The 17,553-nt window shown below is 38.9% G+C and overlaps 2 protein-coding genes across 5 annotated transcripts in view; one reads left to right on the top strand and one right to left on the bottom strand.

The window, feature by feature from the left end:
* LOC112156405 (leucine-rich repeat and fibronectin type-III domain-containing protein 4) overlaps positions 1–15,783 on the bottom strand; it is a 45,960-nt gene extending 30,177 nt beyond the window's left edge. Inside the window, exons 1-2 of one of the 2 annotated variants that reach the window (XM_024288671.2) lie at positions 15,285–15,783; positions 13,908–14,518 (exon numbers count right to left, since the gene is read on the bottom strand). Coding sequence is in view for 1 of the 2 variants with exons in the window: in XM_024288669.2 (XP_024144437.1) it covers positions 14,201–14,318 (118 nt within the window). In the remaining variant the exon portion in view is untranslated. The remainder of the gene's footprint in view (positions 1–13,907; positions 14,519–15,284) is intronic. The other variant, XM_024288669.2, reaches the window with a different exon arrangement.
* Positions 1–17,553, top strand: part of LOC112156404 (pyruvate carboxylase, mitochondrial) — a 299,032-nt gene that overhangs the window by 198,181 nt on the left and 83,298 nt on the right. The window lies entirely within an intron of this gene.

Here is a 17,553-nt window from a genome sequence, read left to right as displayed (position 1 = left end):
TCTCTGAAGCAGAGGTTTCTATACTTACTCTATTCATAGATGCTTTCTAAACCAATGGTTCTCAACCTCTTTTAGACCACGAACTGCTTCATTATTTTCAGAAAACAGCTTGAAGTTTCAGTTTCCCCTTATTTTTGAGAAAAAATGGAAGCTTCATTTGTTGTAAAACATTTGCAGTCAATTTATACTTTTTGTCCTTAGATTTTGTGTAATTAAATTGTAATATAGTTTCCCTTAATTTTTAATTTAAGGCTAAAAACTGTTAAGAAACTTGTAACTTCAGCTTCGTTCAACTTTAAAGACCCATTCCAATTAAAGTTGGGTTTTTTGTGTTTTTAACATGTTCTGGTTGCATTTTTCTTGGAGGACATATATTAAGCTAAAAGTTTCATTTCTTTATTCAAATCCTGATGAATCGGGAGCAGATTAAGAAATGCTGTTTGAAAAAGTCTGTAGCAATGACAAACTACAATCTGCAGGCCACAAGCTCCCTGCTCCACTCCATTCCGATCCATCCACTTGGAGACAAATGGATCCATTAACATCTTTGTTTTCCTCGTCTGAGCTGGCATCTGGCTTAAAACTGTACGGGCGCCAAGTGACCCATGAACCAATACCTGTCTGTCTTCAAGGGTTGGGAACTGCTGTTCCAAACTAATGTCTTTGTGTACTTAGTGGAGTACTGTAAGAAAACGCTGAAAACTTGTTCAATTTTTACATATTAAAATGTTTTTCCATGACAATTTCATCAGAACTTGCAAATGTTCTGCATGCATAGTTTTTTTTGAGGAGTCCAGCTTCCTCCTACCGTCCAAAAATAGGCTTCATGGTTTAATTGGTTACTCTAAATTGTCCCCAAGTGTGAATGTAAGTGTGTATGGGTGTGTGACTGGCGACCTGTTTAGTGTTTATCCCATTTTTGCAGACAAGTGGCCGGGTTAGGCTTCGGCTGCCCCCTGATCCAGAAAGGGACTAAGCAGTTTAGAAAGTGGATGGATGGAACCTCCAAAATGAATCAAAGTGCATCACACAAACTGTGCCCAGGAAATGGTATACAAAGTGTAAACCCATCACTCTATAGATAGGTGTCTGTATGCCTGGTTTAGTGAAGTACAGTTTTTCCTTAATTATCACAGGGGATACGTGTTAAAAATAACGTGCGATTGGTTAACTCCAGAAAGTAGGATTATAGATGTTTTAAGGATATACAAAAAACTCATAACACTGACCTGAAAACAATCCGCAAAACTATAGAAGGTGAATTCTGATATAGAGAAGGAACGCTTATACTGTACCACAGCTGGTTTACTATCTGTTAGATAAACTGATGTACTTGTTTTTCTTAAGTGCAGAATTTATTTTTTTACCATTTTAGCAATATTTAGGAGAGAGCTGAGTCTATTTTACCCAAATGTCCGTTTTTTTAATAAGAGGAAATCTTTTAAAAGCAAACCTTGAACTGATGTTTATATCTGTCTTTACTGGGAGCTTTAGCACAGACTGGAACTATTAACCAAACTTCCTGTCGGAGAGGTAAATGTGAGAAACATTAAAAAGGTCTGAAAATAAAGTACATCTTTTGGGGGTATTCTGAGGCAAAAGCAGACATTGTAAATTTTCCCTGATTCCCTTGAACCCTCCTGACTTCTTGACCCTCTAGAGGAGAAATGGAAAGAGGTGATTAACGGACAGGAGAGTTGTGGTTATTTCAGGTTCAAGGAAGATGAGAGCTGGAGTTTTGGTGGAAGCCCGGCTACAGTTGGAACTGGAGAAGATTGGAGGAGAGAAAACTCAAGGGAAATCACAGGAAAACACTTTTTGTTGTTTAGTAGGAGAGACGTGGAAGCATTTAGAGTGGAGTTGGTGTGAGGAAATGGAGCTGATGGTTGAAATAAATTCAGGAAGAAAAGGTGGTGGGGGAGTGAGAGATGTTGAGTGAAGCAGAAAGGTGGAGACGTCTTACAGGAAAAGCTCTGCTCACTCCACTTTACCTTTTCTCTGTATTCCTTTTACTTTGTGGTTTTCTTAATTTCTAGCTTCTAAATCTTTCCTGACCTCTTTTTCAAGTTCTGTCTTGTGGAGCTTTTTATTCAAAAAATAAATTGCGGCTACCGTCTTCTCTCATTTTGGATGGTTGCTGTTTTTTAATTTGATGTAGTTCTTTATATCCCTCAGTGCTTTTCCACTGTTGCTTCTCCAAACTTCTCTTCTAATGGAGCTTTTCTTTAGGTTCTATTGTGGTTTAGCTTCTCAGTGGGTCAGATGTAACTGGACTGATAATCTCCAATATCACTGATTGTATTCTGCTTGGCGAAAATGAATTCCGAAGTGGGGAAGGACACGGTGACCGGAGTTTACTTTACCCTCGTCAATATTTGGAAACACTACTTTTTGCCTGGGCAAAGTAAAGGATAAAACTCCTTATAAGAAAAAAATATTCGCCCATTAAAATACATAAATTAGAGTACTAATTCAATTGAAATGGATTGGAAAAATATATTTCTCCCACATCTGTCAAGAATGAAGCAATGTGCTTTAAAAAGATCATTTAAGCTGAAATATAAATATATTTATTTTTAGTGTAAAACTTAGACTTGTTAACATGGGAGTCGATGAAAAATAGCTCTCTTCTGCAACCTGCCTTCAGTGGATCTTAGTGGAAGTGCAACATTAGTTCTTATGCTACATTTTCACCGGGCGTGTCTTCTAGAACGCATTGAACTCTGGTTCAATTTTAAGATAAGATACTGGACTGTCACCAGCACATGTACCTACAGTTGGTGTGAAATGTTGTGAATCTTGCTGCAGGCGTTTTCCTGCACATCTATTGCATCTGACAAATCTATCTGACAAATGAAATACTTGAGGTTATATAATTCAAGCAGGTTCAAACCCCAAATATTAATTCCTCCTTCATGATCAATTATCAAACGGATGGAACTTTTGTGAATTTGAAAAGACGATATCCTAAAGTCACTACCAAGTATGAGTCCCTGATTGGTCAAGGTTCCACTGGTTTAGCTGCTGCATTTTGTACACAAAGCCCGAAAATAGACTTAAAAACTTGCGTAGTGTTCCGTGAACACAAAAGTACTGAACCCAGAACCCCAAAACGCACATATATGCCTGTTTACAAAGACTTTTCACTGAGAGTGATTGCTTTAACACGCATTTCTGCATTTGAAATCAATAGTTTCAGTTTTGCTGCTTCTACTTCTCAAGTTTTGCATTTTGCTCTTTTTTTCAATCCTCTGCTGCAGTTTTTCTTTTTAACATTTAATTTTTTCTTCGTTTCAGTCCATTTGTCATGAGTTTAATGTCAAATTGAAGTTTTTTTCAGTATGTTCTTCTGTCTTCATGCAAATCTCTGCCTTTCATTTAACTTTCTTCTAGCTATTTCAGATGTTTTAGTTTTTGCCTCCAGCCATTTTTTTTTATATTTTTTTTCCGTCCTTCAGCTTTGACCTTTAGAATGTACGTGTTGGTTTAAGAGGAGTCATCAAGCTGCCCACTTGTAAAGAGTTGATATTGTGTCTGATCTATGCATGGAACTAAACAAAACATACTCTCGGGGGAAAAAAATCTCCTTAAATTAAGACTTCTGCCAAAGTGAGTCAACTTAAAAGGAAATGTAAATTGTTGACAGTAGAAGTCATCAAGTATTAAAGCTGTTAATTTTTCATCCTCTTCAGTCTTTTAATTGTCTAAGCTATGTAAAATGAGAGCGCTAACGAGAAGGTTTGGAGAACCTCTGAGGTTAAAGGTGGAAGTAATGAGAGGTAAATGAAAAATTGTAGTGTGTTTTCTTTAAAAGGCTGTGGTTTTCTCTCAGCAGGAAGCCACAAGTTGTTTTTCTAATAATCCACTCAAGTCGTTCTTTTTGTTTTTTTCTTTCCAAGGCCCCTGTGTTGCACTTGAAAGGGGAAAAAACTAGCACATTTCTGCTAGAGTGTAGGTTAGCGAGTGTGTGCTTATGTGCATTTATGCCCGTCGCTGAACGCAGTTAGTCGGTTGTGCTGGGGAGAGTTCTGTGGCTAGAACACTGGAGATTCTAGTTTCCCTTCCAATTACAAAACTGGAATTATAAGGGTAAAAGAGATTGCTTTTATTTTCAGCAACTTGGCTTAAAAACTTAATTCAAGAAATCTATTTTTCCAAAAAGTCTTAGGAGTATCAAGGTTTAATTTTTCCAAAAAATCTTTTTAAATTTATCCGGCAATATGTCAATTTTATTTATTTATTTTATTTTTTTTTGCTGATGGCTGATTACTGATGTTACTGACTGAGTGACTGCTCCAAATAACCATTCTTGATCTGGTACAATATTTGAACATATTCCTATTTTTTTAACAATATATTTTCTTTATTGTAAGTTATTAAAGCTATAAACTGATATAAACTAATATTTAGACTTAACTCTCTTTCCAGTTTTTTTTAAATTTTTTATGAATGCTTAACCTCTGATTATCTTCTGCTCATTTAAGCCTTCTTTGTGTTTTTGTTAAGTAAAATGGAGCAATAAAGTTTACAGTTAAAACTACAAAAACTTTAGAAAGTCCTAATTTAGTCGCTTAAGGATTCTCAGTCGATGGAAACTCTTCCTCCTGATCAAGTGGCTCTGAAAGTTTCCCTCCTACTTTTCTAACTGTGTTAACACCTTAATAGAGATGGCAGCTAAAGTGCCCCCCTCCTCACAGAAATGCTCTAATTTAGTTTCCTCCTTTGGAAAGGCTTGGGGATTCCATTTTCTGGGAGGTAAATTGAATTGGCAGCTGCAGTGACAGTGATTTTCTTTGGCACTTTCAGCAGCACAGAGGGACAGGGAGGGGTCTTGTCATGATCTGTTAAGAAACTCATTTGAATATGTGTTTCCATTAGCTCAACTGATTTTACTGTCACATCGCTAAGTTTTTCCAGCACAGCTTACGTTTGATGTTTTATGTTACAGGAAGGGTGTTCTTCCTTGTTCTAGCATTCCGTACGGCTGATCATTGAAATATCTCCCACTTTGAAGTAAACATTGTCATTTTTATACATTTATATACGAGCTGGAAAACGAGGAGGCAGCTCTGTCACTGCGCTCTCCCTCAAATTTGTTTCTTCTCTCCCTCCTTTTTCCCCCTCCTTATGGTATAATCACTTTTATATCCTAACTGTCACTTCTTGCATCTCAATATATTTCAGTTTTGAATTATATTTACCACTTAAAATGGCAAATGCTGAGCTGCATCTTATTAAATTGCAAAGTGGTTTGAGATGAAGGCCAATAAATGGCTGTAATTAACAGCCGACAGCCTTTATTGCTGCATGCGCATCTTTAGTAAGAATGCCATATTGCATGGAATCTGAGGGGAAATTAATTTAGGCAGGAACGTGAATTACTCTGAACACGACTTTCATTAATATTCGAAAAAGACTAACTGATTTTAAAGGGGGAGCAGGTTAAAAAAAATATAAAGCTCCTTTTATTTTGATTTTTGTTCAATAAATATACGAGGAGCACCGAAAATGGGTTAAAGGTGAATTGAAATAGCTATACATGTACATGTTATTTTTCTGCTTTTGGTGAAAATGTGAAGTAAAGTTAACTGACAACATAAACTGCTTGCAGACGCCCTCTGAGGAAAAATGTGTTTTTAAAAGGATCTTGCACATTCTTTCTTATGATGAAGGACATATAAAGAAAATTGAGCTTAAAAGTTGATTTCTTAGTATTTATTTTTTTCAAATTGTTGTGAATCAGAAGCAGAGGAAAAATGCAGTTGGAAAAAACTTGTGACATAAAAGCTTAATCAACTTGTAGACAAATAGATCTATATTTTCCTGGCATCTGGTTCAATACTGTTTAGCTAAATAATTCTAATATTGCCTGCCATTTTTGTAGCTTTGGTAATGTTGGGTTTGTGAGGGGTTGTAAGCTAGTGGAAGAGTCTTTAAATAGAGTGGAAGAGGGTCGGGGATTGCTCCATGTCAACATTCCTGCCCACAATGCAGATGTGAATTTCTAATGCAGCTCTGCAGAAACTATGTCTAAGAAAACAATCGTTTTTTTTTTATTAAACAGCATAGCTATAATTGTGGAAACACTTTTAAAATGGGTCAAATGATGATCAAAGGTGGACTTTAAATACATGCTGTTTTGATGTCAACAAAAAATAAAAGTATTTTCCCTACTTTTTGTGCATTTGTGCCCTTCAGGTTATTTTTATTGATTTTTTTTTTTTTTTTCCATGAGTGCTTCCTGCTGTTTCCTGTGGTTTGCCTGCTCATCTTTCACATTAAAAGCCTTACTAAGAACAGGAAAACTTTTTGCAATATCTGATTAACCTTCTCATATATTTTGTTTCTGATGGGCAGGCTTTCCTATGAGGTTTATAACGAACAACCTTTATGAATTACCAACCCTGCTTTCGGCCCAAAGAAAAACATGTTTTTACCATTTAGCTGTTGTCCTTTCTCAGATGACTGTCATCACGGCAAACATTTCTGAATTTTTTGATTCATTTCCAGGCTCTTTCCTATTTTAATTGGAATCTCATTAAAAAAAAGCCTGCCGTCATATTACTGAGCAATAAAAACTGTTGATTTGTAGATTACTTTCATCTAATAATTATCTTGGCATCTCTGCTTGCTTGTAGTTTATTTATGTACAACACACGGGTATAAATAGACATTTTATTCCATTCTTTCTGTTGACTTTCTACCTTAAAGGAGTTTATAACTGTTTACATTGTTTTAACAGACAGCTCACTTGTAAGGCTGGTTTCAGGTGCTGCTCATTAAAGGCTGCAGGCATCCTTTGTTTCTCTGCAAATTAAAATTCAAGTACAAGGAGATATTTGTGTGAGAAATGCAAATTTTCAAGGTGACTGCTGGCTTTTCTGTGATCTGGGAGGAAAACATGACTGCTGATTCTTATTTTTAATACATTTTTTAAAATTAAAGTTTAAAAACAGATTGTTAAAGAAAAGGCAGTGTTTCATATCACTGAGGCTATTGGAGTCCCTTATAAGAACACACAAATAAAATCATGTGAACAACTTAATGATTTGCTGAAGAAATTATATATTTTCTTTATTATTCTAACTGCTTTTTGTTTTATATTGTGTTGTGTTTTTGTTTGGACTATATATTTAGTCTGAAGGAGCCTTTTTTCGTGCACACAAAGCTTATGATGTGCCACTTCATTCCATGCACTACCTTGGGAAAGGAGATGCACAGGTGAAGTGCTACAGTCACTCAAAGTGACAACTGATTAGACAAGAACTTATCTGTGACCCATTGTTGGCTTCACTTAGAAATAGCTCAAGTTAAGAATAACACCACATTTGTGCAAACCTTAGACTCCCTTTTGCATTTCGAGGGCTTCCCTGAAGCTGAATAAAAAGAGTATGTCTTTGACTGAGTCCTCCTCCTGCAATAGGCTCTCCTCCAGAGAAAATTGCACTTTGACTTCTGTCTCGTTATTAACATCGTTAGCATTTTCAGGGTTTACTTTAACATGATTTATTTTTAGGTTAAAATATTAGTAAACAGAAGTTTCTCCACTAAGTTTGGTACCCAATTTGATCAAATTTGTTTGAATAAATACATCAGCATGTCTTTACCTTTAAATATGCTTAAATATATTGCATTTTACACAGTATTAGTCTCTTTTTTCCCCCCATAGTTTTCTGGGGGTGTGACTTCTACTAAATGTGACTTTTCCCAAATAAATAGTAACAACCTCTAGGGGACACTGTAGTTGTGTGTATATGTATTTGCTACTGACTGTAAAACAGAAGAAGAAGCAGCGCTCAGTCTTAGGTCAGGCATAGAGGATGAAGAATTCAATAGAATCAGTTATTTAAAGTGATATAAAAAATTTAGTTGTCTTGATTGCGCTTATTTTTATATAGTTATCTGAATTAATATGTTACGCTAGACAAAAAAATATTGATCAAACTGAGCATAAATTCCTAATTTGATCACATTTTCTTTCCTTCTGTGCCTAATTAGAAGTATTTTTTTTTAATGTCTGTTGAAGCAAATTCTTCAACTTTTTCGTTTTCATTGGGGGGTTGTTTGCGTGCACCTGTGAACATCTGTTTGTCTCACAAAAGAGCTAATCCGCAACAGACTGAGGCGGAAAGGCGGCACTGAAAACCCACAGCTACTCTGTGGGCATTTGCCAACTCGGTCAGAAACCCTGCGGCAGTAATGATATGGACCCTGATTGGCTGAAACGACAGGGCCGTGTGCGTTCAAGTGGCAGTTTGATGATTTTGCAGAGTTTCCCGTGTTCTAAGGGGAAATCCTGTGTTAAAACGGAACAATTACCCGATTTGTCCTCTGCATCCAGCTCAGCTGGTCAGTGACAGCCTTCTCAATCCTTCATGGGTGCACTGATTGATGCTGCACAAATGCATGCAGATTATTTTGCAAAACATTTTTATCTTTGCTATTTTATTGACCTTCAAGCATATTTTTCTGTATGTAAAGGCAAGGGACTAATGTAAGATTTCACTCTGTGAGGCTGAAATTAGGCAACAAAATTTCACCATTGAAGATCAGGAGAAACAGAAACATCCTTTTGGGATTTTCTGAATGGATCCTTGTTGAGGCCTGTTTGTAGCATGTGTGTTTGATCAGAGCCCAGTCTTTCACATAATGAATCACAGCACAAACTGCATGTTGTGTTCAAATGCCTCGTATTGCTGGTACAGACAGAAACGGTGAGTCTTAAGGCATTGGAAACGATGTACAAGCTGGTTTCTTCTGACAGTGATCACCCACGCTTTTTCTTCCGAACTGTGATTCACTTGAGCGTTTCCCACTTTACATTTGCTGACAATACTCGTAATGCAGACAGCCACATGTGTGTTTGCAGAAAAAGCAGCATTCACCCCTCTTGTCTTCTCTCATTTTTACCCCTAAAATCAATAAGTAATGAAGGAATAATGCTGAAAATACGCGTTACTGGACCTGACAGATTGGGGGTACCTTTGATTTGTCTTGGAGTAGAATAGAGCTTGAGCGTTCAACACATCTATCACGCAAAAATGCCAAAAACACTAGAGCTCTGGGAGTTTATTGTGACATTGTTCATATTTCTCTCACACTTTACAGACTGTAAATGATAAAGATACTTCAAGTGCGTTACCCCTTATATTTGAATTTCTAAGAAAAAAATGTAAGCAATAGAAACACTTACCGTAATTTTTGGCGCTGTAGGGTGCACTGGATTAAAAGGCGCAGTATCAATGAATTATCTGTTTTTTTTAAGTATATTGTATATAAGGTGCAATGAACTGTAAGGCAAAACGAACTATAGGGTGCAACAAACTGTAAGGCACAGCAAACTACGGGGTGCAACGAACTCTAAGGCGCAATGAAGTATAAGGCGCATCGAACTATAAGTCACAAAGAACTATAGGGTGCAACAAACTATACAGCAGAACGAACAATAGAGCCCAACAAAATGTAAGGTGCAACAAACTATAAGGCGCAATGAACTATAAGGGGTGGCTGTGGTACAGCGGTAGGGTGCTCAACCTCTAATGGAAGATTGCAGGTTCAGTTCCCAGCTTGCCTGGCCATATGTCGAACTGTCCTTGGGAAGGACTCTGAACTCCATCTTGCCATGGCTTTGCACCAACCTGGTTGCACCCTCCAGTTCGTTGCGCCTTACACTTCGTTGTGTGTGAATGTGTGTGGATGGGACTGTGACTGTAACGCTCTTTGGGTAGAAAAGTGCTCTACAAGTTTACGCCATTTACCTTAAGGCGCATTGGGTGAAACAATAGTCAGAGATAAGTCTGCCAGTTGGACTATGTTAGGCTTGTTTGAAGTGTTGGCTGCGTTAACGTATTCATAATACCTGTAACTCCCAATCAGTTTTTCCAACATGTAAAAAGCAGACTCATAGCTCCAGAACAAGCAGTGCTGTGACTACGCTAACTCCCAACCTTGTTTGTAATAAGTAAAAAAAAAAAAAAAAAAAAACGAAGGACAGCACTACATGTTAGCTGCATTAGCTTAATCACAATAACACTCCAAGTTCTTTGAAATTCCTTAAAAAAAGGCTTTTTATTCCCCATTGTAGTAAGGAAAATATGGAAAGTTTGTTTGTAAATCCCCCTCACTCTGTTTCTTTTTAGATTTTGACAAAGTATGATCTTAAGGTGGGTTAGAGATGTTGAAAAGTTCAATCTGAAAGTCATTGAAAGGATTCGTAGACATTTGGCTAACTTTCAATTCTAACTTAGTTTTGGGGATTTGGATCGGTATTATCAAAAGTACTGGATGATCTTTCACTAATAATTCAGGAAATTACTGATCTCGAGCTATAAAATTTCCTCTTCAAGAGCTCATAATAGAAAATTGTCTAAGGCTGATCTTCTTTTTTCTTGGCCTTCTGTCTTTCATCCCAGACCTTCCACTTGTCCTCGATTCTTTCTCTAATGCCCCCCTCTGTTGATCTCTCTTAAAAACTTGGCTCTCCCCCATCTCTCCTCTTTTTCTATATATCTCGTTCCCAAAACCCCACCCACCGTCTGTCTCCTGTGGTTGCCATGGCTACAGTTTGTTCTCCTCATCAAGCGCCTGCTGTGCCTAAACAGTCTGTCAACAGTTTAATTACTCATCCTTTCATCCTTCTTTCCTTACTTCTGTGGCACACTCTTGCTTGTTGCTTCCATCTCCTACCGGTTAGCCTCTTTGCGTCAAAGATTCATCCCCTTTCTTCGTTCACCACCTTCCCACTTCATTCCATCCTTGTTCTTTTACCCCTTTTGTCATGTCATCCCTCCTTTACTTCCTTTTACTCTGTTTGACTAACGCTCCAATTACTCATCCATTTTGCATTCATTCCTCCTTCCACTCATCCCTCTCCGCCTGTGTCCCACTGCTTTGTTTTCTTTCAAGTATTGTTACTACTCAATTCCCTTATTCCCGCTGTCTCTCATCATCCTCCTCAAGTGTCATTTCTTGCCTGTTCATATATCATTACTCAGTCCATCTACATCCGCTGAGTGTTGCTTGTGTTCTTGTTATAACTCTTCATCACGCTCCTTCAGTACCTCTGTCCATCATCCGACACTCTCTTCCTTATGGGCAAAGACCTTGTGCTTCACCCTTTGGCCCTTCTGCTATTCGACAGCTCGACCCGTCACATCCACACCTCTGCCATTTGTCATTCATTTATCCATCCATCCATCAAATGCCAGCCTTCCTATAGAGGGGTTTCAATTGTTTTGTCATGTAAACATTAAGCACTTTGATAGGAATCAAGGTATTGGATTCTCTGCGATGCTCATTGCGCTTTTTGCCTTTATTTTTCAAAATTATCGTTTATATCTTGGGCGTTTTAAGGGCTTTTATTGCCATCAGATTTAAATAATGTAAAATGCATTAATTAGCTTCAGACAATATACAGTCCCATTTTGATTGTAGTGATTCAACCAATGACTGAATGACCCCTCCTCCCTTGTGTTCCAAACAGTAAGTAAGTTCCACACTGGTTCCAACATGCCAAAATCTCGTAGACTTCTATGGGAAAAAAACAACTATTAATCACTCATTTTCTTTTTATCAGAATCATCAGTCTCGCTAATCCTTTTTTTTCATGATATTTGCACTGTAGTGCCAGTTATTCAAGTTATAAACGGACCAATCGGACGCCTCAAAAATGTATGATGTCATGTCAGATGTTCAAACGTTAAACAATTTCTCCTGAGACCTCTTTCAAGTGGTAGGAGGAGTGTGGACTTATGTCGAACGTTTGATTGACAGATTGTATGTAGCTATATTAAAAGCAGTAGGGGTGTGGCCTACCAAAACCTCACTCCTGATTGGTGAGAGTGGTTGCCAAAGAAATTATCTCTCACACCGACTTAGACTGATCACTGCTTAATGACTTCCTCTGGCTCCAACATGGTTTTGTCATATCACCCAAAAAAAAAAAATGGTTGACTGAATTGGCTTCATTTGGTTGGAGCCAGAAGTAAACCATTTTCTATGGGTGACGTTGCACCTGCTCTATTTCTCATATACAGTCCTGATTGCTGTCCACTACCAACACTACAATGTTGTGGCTTTACAGTGCATCTCATATTTACTGTTAATGAATAGCTTGTTAAGTTCTAACCTTCCACTGTTAGATTTTATTTTACCTACTTGGTGTGTCCATGATTCTCCAGTAGGTAAAGTTCTTACTCATCAGGAAAGATCACCAAACTTTTCACTAGTTAACTTTATAATTACATATTTTTACTCTGATTCCTATTTTCTACACTGTTCTTCCACATATTTGCCAGTCTGTTGGGTTTGGCAAGGCTCTGACTTAGAACAGTGGGCATCCCATCTGTTCCTGTCCCTTTAACTGTAGCCTGAGAACAGCAGACATTCTTAGTAACAATGAGCCGCACAGTTCATTAACAAGATAATTGTGAAAATGTTCCTTTGTTGTGCCTTTATTCTAGTCTTTGAAGCAGATCACTCTTGCCTGCTCTGTGTTCGTCCTGCATTCTCCAGCAAAGTGAATAATAGAACTATGACTTGGTTAATGCAAATTAAAAGCCCTTTTCGTTGCACTTGAAAAGATTCAGTTATCAGCTTGTCGAAGAAGGTTCTACACCAGACAAAAGTGCTGTAAATGATTACCCGGCAAACAAAAGGGCATCGGCAAAAAGCTTATTGTTCATAAAAATACTTCCAGCTTTAGTTAAATGAGTTTTATTTCAAGTGTAATTGGGTTATTTTGATGAAGTCGTTGGCTGTCTTGCTTCTTAGCCTAAAACGGGTTCACCAAGCCCCCTGTAGCATAATCTGTAAATAGCTCATTACTCGTGTTGGTGATCTTTAACAGACTTTCCAGAGTCACGTAAAACTAATTGTAGCCGGTGGCATGACGGCAAAAACCAACATACTGACGGCCATCTGTCTTTTTTAATTAATTCTTTTTCGTCTTATCTCTCCATCTTTATCTCCACTTCATTAAAACCAACATTCATTTATCATTATAATTTGCTTTTACACTCCAATCACTTTGTCATCCGTGAAGTGTTCACGTTTCAGCTTCATCATTCTTTATCAGCCCTTTTCTTCAACACCTTGTTTCAGTTTTTTATCGAGATTCATTATTTGAATCCAACAACTTTTCCCCATTCACTCATCCTCGAGCCTTTCTTTTGCCCCACACTAGCCTTTAGTACCCCGCTCCCCCCCTCATGTCTCTCTGCACCCCCCCTTGTCTTTCTCTTTTCTTCCTTTCTCACCACCCTTTTTATCCCCCCTCTATCCAGTCAGCCTGATCTCATGTGTCAGTGTGCCAGATCTGTTTGCGTTTGTGCACGCGCTCAGACGCGGCTTACGTAAAGAGCCTCAGATGAATGGAGGTTAGAGCGTTTCTCTGCCGCTGGCGGCACACAAACACTCCCCGCCCATCCTCCACACGCTCGCCGCGCATCGCGCCAGGTGAGCTCGCATTGAGGTTAGCCTGATGAAAGCCGGGGTGAGATGAACCTGTGAGTAATCTGATACAGGACAGCTGGCTCAAACACATAAAGAAAGGTATACAGAGCAAGAGACGGCGAAGTCTGAGATGTATCAGGATTAAAGTGGAATATTTGATGGCTCTGTCATCTGGGCCATATGGGAAGTTTCATATGTGTGTTAAGGCTTGTGTACTGTATTTGCCTCCTTTTGTTTTCACTGTGAACACACATCTGTTCATCATTCACAGTCTAGAGTGTGTTGTTTTTGAGAAACGGAGCACAGAGTTCCCCCGTTCGGTGAGGAATTGTGCTCACCGCAGTGATGTACTCAGTGATTCAGCACAAGAGAGCTAACCATGCAGATATGGATCTGCCTCTGCTGGACCATTATGACACTTCATGTTTGTGTGTTTTAAACTGTGTGAACTTTACCTTTTCCGTCTGTGCTGCTCTATAATTCGAATCAGCTCCACATGTTATCCAGGTTAAAGAGTGTGTGTGTGCGCGCACAGATGTGTGTCAGATCTCGCCCCAGGTGTTTCTGTTTCTGTCAGGCCAGAACAGGGGTAGGTACGTTTACGCTGAACCCGTCCCACTCCCTGTCCACACTCTCATACTCCTCCACATCAAAAGAAGGCGGATGTAGGTCAGTGTCAGACAACCGGGGAGTTGAAGAAAATTCCAATCCCACAATATCCTCTTAGGCTTTTAAAGACAAAGCAAACCTGGAAAATCCAGAATAACTCTTTCCATCCCGAGTCGGTATTCCAAAATCTGAAAAAAGATCCAAAAGTCCGTCTTGCTTAGAATCCGATTCATAGGGTCTTGGTGTGATTTCCTCATGACTGTTTTGAACTCTCAGTTGATGTAAGTCTTCCTTCCTTTTCCTCCTTATTCACCGTTTTCATGCCACTGCTGGAGTAATTTCCAGTGTGCTTCTGGTTAATTGTGCAGCGTTCGAGTCGTCCTTTGACCTTGGAGGGAGGGGACGCTCCGTGAAGGGGGTTTGGAGGTGAACCAAAGACGAACGTATGGGGAGAAACCTAAAGACAAAGCAAAAAGTGTGCACTGCATTAAATCATTCATTCTACTTCTCTGCCTTGCTCTTTTCCCGTCCCTCACGTCCCCACCCTGTCATGAATCCTTTCATTTATTTATTTTTTTCTTACCCCCCGCGTCCTCACTCTCAATCACCTGTCTGTCAAAGAGAATCAATACCTGTGAGACCCTAAAGCTTCCCAGCAGGCTGCATTGGCTTATTGCTGCACACTCTCAGAAGCACACACACACGGAGAGTCGTGCAACACTTTGGCACATGCACACCTCCACAGTCGCCACCACCGCATCCACGTCCAGTAAGTAGTCATGCAGTGATACTCTACTGCCAGCACCCACAGCCTCTGCATCTTCTCCTCCCTCGCATCTTCTTTCAACCACACACACACTAATGAAACAACTGGTCTATTGATCAACATCATGAATGCCAAGCAGTTCGAAAGTCTCTGCTATACAAACCCAGCCATGTAGTCTGTCAAACTCTAAAAGCTGACGCCTTTAAGACAAAGATCTCATTATCTGAGGCAGTTTTTCCTCCGATTCTGCATGTTTGACTGCAGCAGCCACAGTTCCTCTGTTTAAGACGCAGAAATCCTTCATTTGCCTTTTCCTCAGTCTGTGCTCAGTTTTCCTCACAACAGAGCTAATTAACCACATTTAAAGTCTGCGTGCTCCAGCTGACATCCTTTCATCTCTTTTTTTTTTTTTTTTTTTTCTGCCCTGCACTGGATGAAGAAAACTGGAATTACCAACCTCGTTTTCCGGATGGTTCCACCGCGACTCCTTGAGCGGTCACATCTTGGTCTCGGCAGCTCTCGCCTCCTCAGCTCGGCGGAAAAACACCCATCTCTCCCTCTCCCCCGTCTTCTATCTGTGTCTATCCCCCGCTCCCTCCCCTCCTGCCGGCCGTCCCCTCGCTCGGTCTCGACAGCTGCAGCGCTCTGTCTGCCTCCACTGTCGCTCCTCCGTCAGCCTGTAGGCTGATTGAATTTTAAGTCATGTTAATCCCACAGAACAGGTACTGAATGAAGGAGGGTACAAAGAACGCAGAGGAGGAGAAAAGAACAGAACGCAGGGAGGAAGTTTGGTCATTTTCACATTTCTTTGCTCTACTTCTGAAGGATTTTCTTTCACTTTTTGTTATTCTGTTTTCTGCCTTGTGTAGCTCTGTACTCGTTTGGTTTGTAAAATCCCTAAAGGACAAAAGAAAACAGCACTGGGAGAGTTTCCGTCGACTCTCAGCGTCATGCTAAGAACGCACAGAACAGACGTGACAATGAGCCTGAGGAATGAGGGGAAAACACCCGAGAGGGGGTGGAGATGTGAGGAGGGAAGATTAGGTAAGATGGAGAAAAAAAACAATGATTTACAATAAGGGCGCTCCGATTCATATTAACAATTTGTGGTTGACAATTCAATTCATAGCCGATATTGATTCATTTCAATCCGATTCACTGACCTAAAATCAATCCAGGACATCTTTAGCCAAAAATTCCACCAGTGTGACTCAGAGCTAAATATCTGGTACTAATCAGTGCATTCCTTGTATTTCTTGCAAGATAATTAAGTTGAATATGTGTACAAAAAAATAAACAAGAATTAATGACTAATCAGCCCACTGTTGTTTTCCATATCATAATACAAAGGGAGCATTAATAGAACATTGTACCACACTGTATGGTCACATGTCTTTGCAAAATTTCAAGTATTTCCTGTAATGATTTTTTTTTTTTGTTGCCGTCACATGTGTTGTCCACCATGATGGTTGTTTTTGATTTTAATAAAACAAAGCTACTGTACCTCAATCCAGATGGTATTTTCCAACATTGATATAATCAGTTCATTTCATTTTGAAACAACAGTAATTTTATAGCTCAATTTGGTCAACAACTTGCCTCAGACAGATCAATCTGGTTGAATCATCAGAGTATAAATTGATTCATTTTTACACCCCTAATCTACAAGAAGGAAGCAAGGATATCAGGGATAACCAACTCTGTCCTCAAGGGTTCTGTCACCCTTCTCGTTTTCCCAGCTGTCATTGTTAGTCACTTAAAGCCTTGAATCCACTGCTAATCAGAGCTAAAGATCAGTGGAAAACCAACATGGGTGGTACAGCTAATTACACAGTTTTCTTTTTCTTTTTGGTGTGGTGCAATGAGGAAAAAATACCAAACGAACTACAAATTTGTGAATTTTTAAATCTTTAGGCAATCAGTTGTATGTAAAAATTATTTGCCTCTTTATGTTAGAAATGATCAAGCTGAAGTATTTTTATTGGTCAATGGTGACAGGCAACCGTGTTGGGTTTAGTGGAGGCTAAAATGATTAAGATGTTTTATACAAGAACATCCAAAATTATAAAATACTTGATTAAAAAATAGTTTGAAAGTTAGATGCTTTTTGGAATGACTTAAATATTTCACAATATTGGTAATTCAAGCTAAAGCACAACTTGTGCTTCAGTTATGTACTTCTTAATTAATGTTACAACCTTTGGCAATGAAACTGGTAAAATTCATCAAATATTTTCATCTGTTTAGATACTATTCCTCTGTTATAGTGGACATGACATCAACTTATTTTACTGCTTTTCCCTTAACATCCGAGCGAATATTCGAGCTATCCCACTAAATTTGTAGTCACGGGGTTCAAGTTAAGTTGAATTAACTACAGTGGTAAAATAACCTCATAATGTCATGTTCTTGCACGAGGACGCCAGGTCTCAAGAGATTAAACTGCTAAACTGAGTTTTATACAAATTACATTATTCAGTTTTAAAAATAATAATCTTTGACTCAAAATGTCAGCCAACCCAGTGGTAGGGTGACTCTAGAAGATGGCTGGATCAGATCATTGGTACAGCAACTTACCAAGCTCTCCTGATTGGTACCATTGACTGTATATAAGAGCTCACCCAATGAAAATGGTTTCAACCAAATAAAGTCACTCCAGTCGCTGTTTTTTTGCGATACGGACTCCGCCATGTTGGAGCCAGAAATTGTCAGTAAGCAGTGATTGG

Source organism: Oryzias melastigma, linkage group LG18, assembly GCF_002922805.2.
Source record: "Oryzias melastigma strain HK-1 linkage group LG18, ASM292280v2, whole genome shotgun sequence".
NCBI classification, from domain to species: domain Eukaryota; kingdom Metazoa; phylum Chordata; class Actinopteri; order Beloniformes; family Adrianichthyidae; genus Oryzias; species Oryzias melastigma.
This window is presented reverse-complemented; position numbering and strand designations above follow the sequence as displayed.